The sequence below is a fragment of the Topomyia yanbarensis genome, chromosome 2 (assembly GCF_030247195.1).
Source record: "Topomyia yanbarensis strain Yona2022 chromosome 2, ASM3024719v1, whole genome shotgun sequence".
Taxonomy (NCBI): domain Eukaryota; kingdom Metazoa; phylum Arthropoda; class Insecta; order Diptera; family Culicidae; genus Topomyia; species Topomyia yanbarensis.
In genome coordinates, this window is record NC_080671.1 from 98055645 (window position 1) to 98065436 (window position 9792).

Below are 9792 nucleotides of genomic sequence, written 5' to 3' on the forward strand. Positions count from 1 at the left end.
TACGACAGTCCAAGACAAAACCAGATGTGCAATAGCCAATTCCACCCTCAACTTCATTCACTACAACAACCACCATAATCGCACAGATGAACTGACGAAGTTCTGTGAAAAAGCTACAAAAATTACCAAGGGGTTCATCCGCCAAAATCCAGACATATACATCACCCAGTCAGACAAAGGGAACAAGACGGTACTTATAACAGCGAATGATTACAAACAGAAAATGCTCAAACTACTCAGCGACCAGAAAACATACTTACCCACCAAACGAGATCCCACGCCCCGCTTTCAAAAGATGAACAATGACTTTGCAAAACGCCTCCTAAACCTAAACCTCATTGACAAGAAATCAGCAGCGCAACTAACAACATACAATGCAGTATGCCCGAGGATATACGGTCAACCCAAGGCCCATAAAGATGGGCTCCCTCTTAGACCGGTTGTACCAAATATGACAGCTCCTTCCTACAACTTGTCCAAATTTGTAGGACAAATCATTAACAACTCTATCACCAGTCAATACAACATCAAGGACTCATACTCTTTCTGTGACTTTATCAACTCTATAACCCTTCCACCCGGATATGTGCTCGTCTCACTAGACGTTACCGCTCTCTTTACATCAATCCCTAAGTCGTTAGTGATACACGACATCATCATAAGATGGAATGAGATCAAGTCTAACACAAACATAAATCTGGACTTATTTCTAGAAATTGTAGAGTTTTGCATCGACTCAAGCTACTTCAAATACGACAACAAACATTACCTACAGATTTTTGGAACAGCGATGGGAAACCCACTCTCGCCAGCATTAGCCGACTTGATTATGGAAACACTACTAGATACAGTAACCAGAACTCTCAATTGCAAACCAGCCTTCATTAAAAAATTCGTCGACGACCTACTTCTAGCCATACCAATGGATCAACTAAACCATGTTCTACAAACATTCAATAGTTACAACGAGCACATCCAGTTCACTTATGAAACTGAAGTAGATAAGAAAATACCCTTTTTGGACTTACTACTAATTCGAACAGACACCCAAACCATCAAAAGTGAATGGTACATAAAACCCATTGCTAGTGGCAGATTCTTGGACTACTACTCGTTCCACCCGCTTCATCAAAAACTAAATATGGCCCAAAACTTCATTCAAAAAGTCACCCACTTGTCCACCAATCTACAGGCTAATGAAAAATCACAAATAATACACCAACAGCTGAGTTTAAACAATTATCCAAGAAACCTACGAAACCGACTAATCAACCGAATGCACGAACGGAACCACAGCAACATACTCATCCCACCAGCAAATGAAGAAACCCTGCAATATACTTACCGATCTATAGCATACATACCTCACCTGTCGAACAAAATCGACAAGCACCTGAAAAACGATTACAAAAACATACGACTAGCACATCACAACACGAGAACAGTTAGACACTTATTCACAAAGCTAAAGGATCCAGTACCTGACGATCAACAAAACAACATAATATACAGCATTCCATGCGAATCCTGTCCAGCATGTTACATAGGTATGACGACTAACAAATTAAAAACTAGGATCTACGGACATCAAACACACTACAATGCACTGGATAAATACAAACAACTAGGACTCACCGCCACCGACCCAGAAATCGTAGCACTTAAGGAAAAAACTGCCTTGTTAGAACACAGCATCGCCCAGGATCATAGATTCGACCTAAAAAACACAAAAATTATAGACAAACACAACAAAAAACATGCACTACCGTTCATCGAAGTTTGCCACATCATCACCAATGAAAATAGTATCAACAGACGTACAGACACTGAAGGCTTAAACACAATCTATGCTGGAATTATACATTCTCTCAAAAACCAAAACAAACGTAGCATATACGACAATAACTGTCAAAATACGACTATGACACCACACACTCACACACATACATAAATGAACATGTCAAAAATAGTAGACGGAAAAGGAGAGACACAAACCAAAAAATATTCGCTCTAACTAGTGCACAGAAAATCAAGCTTTGTAGAATTATAGCGAGCAAGCTTTTTCATTCTGTTAACAGTGAGTCGCATAAATATTGTTACACATGATGTAAGTAAGCAAACAGATGTACAGCCAATAATTTTTATAAAATCGTTATTCCTAAAAATAGTCACTATCGGACGCCATTACAAATTACACACTATAGACAACCAATGTTGGACATACAAACATACACAACAACAAAACGTATAGTTTCTGTAAGTATTCATTCACAGACAAACGGACATATTTGTAACGGAAATACTAAAAATTACAGAATCCTTGAAAAAGGTGAAATACATTCACCGAAACTGTCGGACATTGAAACAACAAATCGTTTTTGCTGTTTTATTGACTGCTTTGCCGAAACTCGCATAATAAGTATATACCCACAGTCGTTAAACATTCACCTAGATCAAACAAAATGGCCAATTTTTCCAACGTCCACTTCTATCAAAATGTAGCTGCCCAGTTCGGCGAACCTTCACGAGTCATGCTGAAAGACTACGCGAAAACAGTCTCTAAACTGGCCAGTATGATAAGCCGAAAGTCTTTCCTTATACGCTGTCGCAAAAGAGGTGTTTTCCCAGCGCACATAACGACAAATTTCCGTTTCACATACCCTTTACTAGAGGAGAATGGTCCATATATAAAGAAACTACAAAAATGCATCACACGCTATTCTAAATATAGAAATTCGAAACACCTATCAAAAATTGAAAACACTGAAACAACAACAAGCAGAAATAGCAACTAGTATTAAAGAATCAAATATTACCGAAGACATTACAGCGTCTTTCTTCATGAGTCAATCAAATTACCACAACAAACAAGTCCAGAACAAAACCAACAGCACCAAACAAAAGTTCAATAGAATAATTCGCAAGACAGCAGAAGCAACCAACAACACCACTCCAGTCTACAATCAAAAGGCCATACACAACAGCACCAGCAAACCAATCCCACCAGAAACGGAAATATTACTTAGCCTAGGACCAAAATTTGCTCTTCCAGCAACAACAAATCAAGAAATCCCATTCTTCCATTTGATAGCTGATGTAGAGAATATACTTAAAACAAATCCAGATACGACAGTCCAAGACAAAACCAGATGTGCAATAGCCAATTCCACCCTCAACTTCATTCACTACAACAACCACCATAATCGCACAGATGAACTGACGAAGTTCTGTGAAAAAGCTACAAAAATTACCAAGGGGTTCATCCGCCAAAATCCAGACATATACATCACCCAGTCAGACAAAGGGAACAAGACGGTACTTATAACAGCGAATGATTACAAACAGAAAATGCTCAAACTACTCAGCGACCAGAAAACATACTTACCCACCAAACGAGATCCCACGCCCCGCTTTCAAAAGATGAACAATGACTTTGCAAAACGCCTCCTAAACCTAAACCTCATTGACAAGAAATCAGCAGCGCAACTAACAACATACAATGCAGTATGCCCGAGGATATACGGTCAACCCAAGGCCCATAAAGATGGGCTCCCTCTTAGACCGGTTGTACCAAATATGACAGCTCCTTCCTACAACTTGTCCAAATTTGTAGGACAAATCATTAACAACTCTATCACCAGTCAATACAACATCAAGGACTCATACTCTTTCTGTGACTTTATCAACTCTATAACCCTTCCACCCGGATATGTGCTCGTCTCACTAGACGTTACCGCTCTCTTTACATCAATCCCTAAGTCGTTAGTGATACACGACATCATCATAAGATGGAATGAGATCAAGTCTAACACAAACATAAATCTGGACTTATTTCTAGAAATTGTAGAGTTTTGCATCGACTCAAGCTACTTCAAATACGACAACAAACATTACCTACAGATTTTTGGAACAGCGATGGGAAACCCACTCTCGCCAGCATTAGCCGACTTGATTATGGAAACACTACTAGATACAGTAACCAGAACTCTCAATTGCAAACCAGCCTTCTTTAAAAAATTCGTCGACGACCTACTTCTAGCCATACCAATGGATCAACTAAACCATGTTCTACAAACATTCAATAGTTACAACGAGCACATCCAGTTCACTTATGAAACTGAAGTAGATAAGAAAATACCCTTTCTGGACTTACTACTAATTCGAACAGACACCCAAACCATCAAAAGTGAATGGTACATAAAACCCATTGCTAGTGGCAGATTCTTGGACTACTACTCGTTCCACCCGCTTCATCAAAAACTAAATATGGCCCAAAACTTCATTCAAAAAGTCACCCACTTGTCCACCAATCTACAGGCTAATGAAAAATCACAAATAATACACCAACAGCTGAGTTTAAACAATTATCCAAGAAACCTACGAAACCGACTAATCAACCGAATGCACGAACGGAACCACAGCAACATACTCATCCCACCAGCAAATGAAGAAACCCTGCAATATACTTACCGATCTATAGCATACATACCTCACCTGTCGAACAAAATCGACAAGCACCTGAAAAACGATTACAAAAACATACGACTAGCACATCACAACACGAGAACAGTTAGACACTTATTCACAAAGCTAAAGGATCCAGTACCTGACGATCAACAAAACAACATAATATACAGCATTCCATGCGAATCCTGTCCAGCATGTTACATAGGTATGACGACTAACAAATTAAAAACTAGGATCTACGGACATCAAACACACTACAATGCACTGGATAAATACAAACAACTAGGACTCACCGCCACCGACCCAGAAATCGTAGCACTTAAGGAAAAAACTGCCTTGTTAGAACACAGCATCGCCCAGGATCATAGATTCGACCTAAAAAACACAAAAATTATAGACAAACACAACAAAAAACATGCACTACCGTTCATCGAAGTTTGCCACATCATCACCAATGAAAATAGTATCAACAGACGTACAGACACTGAAGGCTTAAACACAATCTATGCTGGAATTATACATTCTCTCAAAAACCAAAACAAACGTAGCATATACGACAATAACTGTCAAAATACGACTATGACACCACACACTCACACACATACATAAATGAACATGTCAAAAATAGTAGACGGAAAAGGAGAGACACAAACCAAAAAATATTCGCTCTAACTAGTGCACAGAAAATCAAGCTTTGTAGAATTATAGCGAGCAAGCTTTTTCATTCTGTTAACAGTGAGTCGCATAAATATTGTTACACATGATGTAAGTAAGCAAACAGATGTACAGCCAATAATTTTTATAAAATCGTTATTCCTAAAAATAGTCACTATCGGACGCCATTACAAATTACACACTATAGACAACCAATGTTGGACATACAAACATACACAACAACAAAACGTATAGTTTCTGTAAGTATTCATTCACAGACAAACGGACATATTTGTAACGGAAATACTAAAAATTACAGAATCCTTGAAAAAGGTGAAATACATTCACCGAAACTGTCGGACATTGAAACAACAAATCGTTTTTGCTGTTTTATTGACTGCTTTGCCGAAACTTTCATTTAAGTTTGGTCCAAACGGTCTAGCCATCTCCGAGAAACCATTCTAAGTTTGGACACTTTCATCTGGGCCGCCGGATCCGGCGATGGTAATCAATGTGGCCAAAGAGATTTTGAATGACTGTTAGTGACCAAGAACTATAAATCCAAGCAGTTGCGGTCGCATTTTTGAAAAAAATCACCTTTATACATTAATTGCAGTATCCGTTGAAATCGGGATTTTCTGCGTGATCGTACTCATCATTCTGTAATTCCGGAACTAGAAGTCAAACCCAAACAAAAAATTAAATAGCAGCCGATGAAAACGTTGTACCTTTCATTTAAGACTAAGTTTGTGATAATCGGTTCAGAAAATGCCGAGAAACTGATGTGGACAAATTATAAAAAGATTTTCTATGTGACCGTACTCTTCAACTCGTATCTCCGGATCCAAATGTCGGATCAAATAAAATTCAATAGCAGCCGATGGGAACGTTGTACCTTTCATTTGCGACTAAATTTGTGAAAATCGATTCAGCCATCTCCGAGATACCGATGTGGACATTTTGTTGACATGTCTGCACATACACACACATACATACACACAGACATTTTCCGATCTCGACGAACTGAGTCGAATGGTATATGACAGTCGGCCCTCCGGGCCTCGGTTAGAAAGTCGGTTTTTGGAGCAATTGCATAACCTTTCTATATGAGAAAGGTAAAAATTGTTTTGACAAAATTTTCCTCTCTGGTACTTTTTATATTTAAATTGAGATTTTCAAATAAAAAACTCGTTTCTTTTCGAATTGACATCAGATTTTGACATTTCATTGATTTCTAAAACATTGGGCATACAATAAAAATAAAAACTGCATTTCCAACCTCGAGTCCCATCTCAATTAAAAAATATTCCTTATACCACATAGCCATTTTTCAACATTATACCAGATCTCGACGCTTCATGACATTGTTTTTTGATTACGCTCAAATTTTGCGTAAGGATTTTCTCGAGGTATCAATACTTTTGAAATATGTCCGATTTTAAATTTCATGTAGAGCATAAATATTGACACTCTACTGTATATTAAGTTTACTCCTCAATTGACCCAAATGATCCTAAAATGGATGTCGAACAAGATTCGTCGCCAAAGATCCGAGCTTCCATTTAAAATCAAACATAATGAACTGGTTTCGAAGGTATCAGATCTTCTTTCGGATCAAAGATAGTCCGCAAAGTACTCTAATATTCCACAAGATGCAGAAATATTCGGCTGTGCCAGATATCTCGATAGTTCGCCTAAATAAGGTTAGGATTGTAATATTTTGTCTAAAGCAAACAAATTACGTTACTGGCGACAAAACTTTCATGAAGAACTAAAACGTTTACATGCCCGCTCACAAAGTTGAGATCGATGGTGTAGTTATCGATTTGAACTTGGCATGCGTGGATCTACTGAACGACGGGATTATCTGTTTCCATGATCCCTTGCTCCAATGAGCGAACATTTTGAGAGACGATCGCACCGAACCTTCAAACTAGTGTCGAGTGACGTTTTGGCGAGACTGCTTTGCGTCTTCTTCGACAAGGATCGTCTGCATGATCGATTGTTTGTGCCACGTGTCATGCACGTAGTATTGCACTAATTGCAACCAAATGAGTCTTCGTAACAATATTTTTTTCTCTTTTGAAAGGCCGCTACACAGCACCTAGTCAATTTAGCAGAAGCAAAGAGTTTCCAACGCTTCCAGGAATACCAAAAAACCATGTGACATATCAACCAGAGATGCAACTTAATGCAGGATTGGTTAGACCTAAGTTGGGAACCGGCAACTTTTCGATATTACAGAACTCCTCCCGGCATCGAGGAGACTTCAATTTTCATGATGCAGAATGGAGTTATCTTCTCGATGATAATTGATTTAGCCTAAAAAGACGGTCTGCTTTACTGACCATGGCAACATTTCCGTTCCCCTTGTTCCTATTAAACTGATAAAACGAGCGGAAAAAGTTTGCAATTATTTTCGCTATTTTGTTGTAATTGGAGTCTATGTCTTGTTTGTTGTTATTTTCTGGATCTACAGGACCGTAGCGTAGTCTCTTGACGCCTTTGGTAGAGCCTTAGTTAAGCGCGCCTTCTTGCTGTCTGCTTTGGCTTTCTGTTTCAGTTCGACTTTCAAACAATAACTATGTGTGTACCAGGGAATGATACACTTATCCTGACTGATTTCATGACTTAACCTCACTTATTTTAAAAGCAGATCAAGATTTTAGCGCCCCCTTAGGTTGGTGCACTTGGTCCAAACGCACACTACGGTCATAACCCATTATTAGCAGTAATTCTAGCAATAAAATTCAAATAAATGTATTGCTTACTTTTCAGCCGCCATTGTCCCCAACTATACACGGCTCAAAGATATAAATAAAATGACAAAAATTGGTAGCTGTTTTCATTCACAAAGAAATACGAGGTGTAATGTTCCCATTAGTAAAGCATTTAGATGTCGAAATTCTAAGGTTAATATGCGTTAAACGATGGATATGATGAAATTTCATACGCTAGGATATAATGGGTTAAATTATATGAAAGCAACATATTTCATTTACTAGTAATCCGAATATAATATGAAATGAAATATTTTACAATTAGTAATGCAGTCCTACGTCAATAATTCGTGCATTTCCAAAGAGCCGCTGTAGTTTTTTTTTAAACTGCTTGAATACGTACAAATCTATCATATTAATAAAAATGATGTCTACCCCCTCCGAAAATTTTCAACTTGTTGAGAAATTTTTTAATTAGTTTAAATTTTATATTAGTTTCAAACTTAGAATCATTTCAAACCAAATTTGATCACAAAAACTGATTTTCATTAAATGAGATTTTGACGCATAACGTATTGTACAACGTTCATTCCAAAATAAAAACTTCGGACCCCTCCCGAAATTTGTTTCTGGATCCGCTCCTGGTCTACATTTTCCTTTTTATTAATATGATAGAATAATTGTGTGGAATCTATGTGGAATAATTATTTTAATTCTTAGCAAAACGTTGTTAAAATATTAATTGTGACAAAGTGCAACCGGGGCACAACGATTTTGTTGCAACAATCTTCATCAAGCAACAGGACACATCCATTCGGAATATTTTAATTTCCCTAATCAAACTGAGTAGCACCTTTGACATTTAAGCCTCCCCCAAATGTCCATCCCAGCTAGATGGTGCGCCCACCTGAAACACAATCCAATAACCGAAACTCCTTCGACAATCAGGCTGGGGTCGTTAAAAAAGAGTGCACCCTCGCGTTTGTTTTTTTCGGTTATTGCTGTTTTGTTTTTCTTGCCCATTTTGGCTGATTGGCTACGGAAATTTACATAATCGTTTGAAATAATTGAAATTTACAAGAATGGTCAAATGACAATCAACAAACGGGGGAAGAAACCAATTCCAGCGCGACCAAGAACATGGCCAAAACAAGCTTTTGAAAAATTTAATATTTTTTCGTTGTTGGCTGTTTCTGTTCCCGCTTGGATTTACCCGGTGCGCCTGAGAGGCAAGCGGCAATAAAAATAAAATTTTCAAACTAATTGATACATTAAAATCAACCGAAACGCTCGTAAATAATATTTAATTTCCGAAAACGCAGCTTCACCGTGATTTGGCTCAAATTTCGAGAACTTCACATTCGAGGCCGGAATGGTCCACGGTTTGACTGACCGTAAACCAACAAATCGGAGGTCCCGTTGGTTTCAGCCGCCACGATGGACGGTGGCTGGTCAGGAATTTTGTGTGGAACCGGCAACAGAGCTCCTAACGGCGAAGAGTGACTGAAACAAAGCTCCTAACAAGCTTCCACGCATATGGTACAAGGCTATTTCCCTTTTGGTGCCGGTTCCAATCAATGAAGATCGGCTTCCCCTTTCGGAGGGGGTGACAGCGAAAGTCCGGAGGATCAGAAATCAACGTAATTAAGCAGAAAAGGTGAATATTTTGATACTTCTATAAATAGTAATGATCGCATTAACATGCAAAGTTATATTTTATACCGACGGTTAGCAGTTTCGTGGGTTGCGCTTCTAGAACGCGCTGTTGCATTGAAGTTTTGCCGTTGGCACTAGAGACATTTAAGTTCCAAACATACTACAATGTGAATTGTTGTTTACTTAGTTAACAGTGTTAACTAGGTAATGGTTAAAGTTAGTTCTTCAAGGCAGGGGGAAATAATTGGGAGCAGAATCGATGGGCATATTTAGGGATTTCTTCTTGACGCAATCA

The 9792-nt window shown here is 38.4% G+C and overlaps 1 protein-coding gene across 1 annotated transcript; it reads left to right on the top strand.

The window, feature by feature from the left end:
- Window positions 1–223: 223 nt before the first annotated feature.
- LOC131678931 (uncharacterized) lies at window positions 224–2654 on the top strand. The gene is made up of 2 exons (XM_058959382.1): window positions 224–2107; window positions 2169–2654. Exon 1 carries the CDS (start codon window positions 224–226, stop codon window positions 1949–1951), a length of 1728 nt encoding a protein of 575 aa, XP_058815365.1. The 3' UTR covers window positions 1952–2107; window positions 2169–2654.
- The last annotated feature ends 7138 nt before the right edge of the window (window positions 2655–9792 follow it).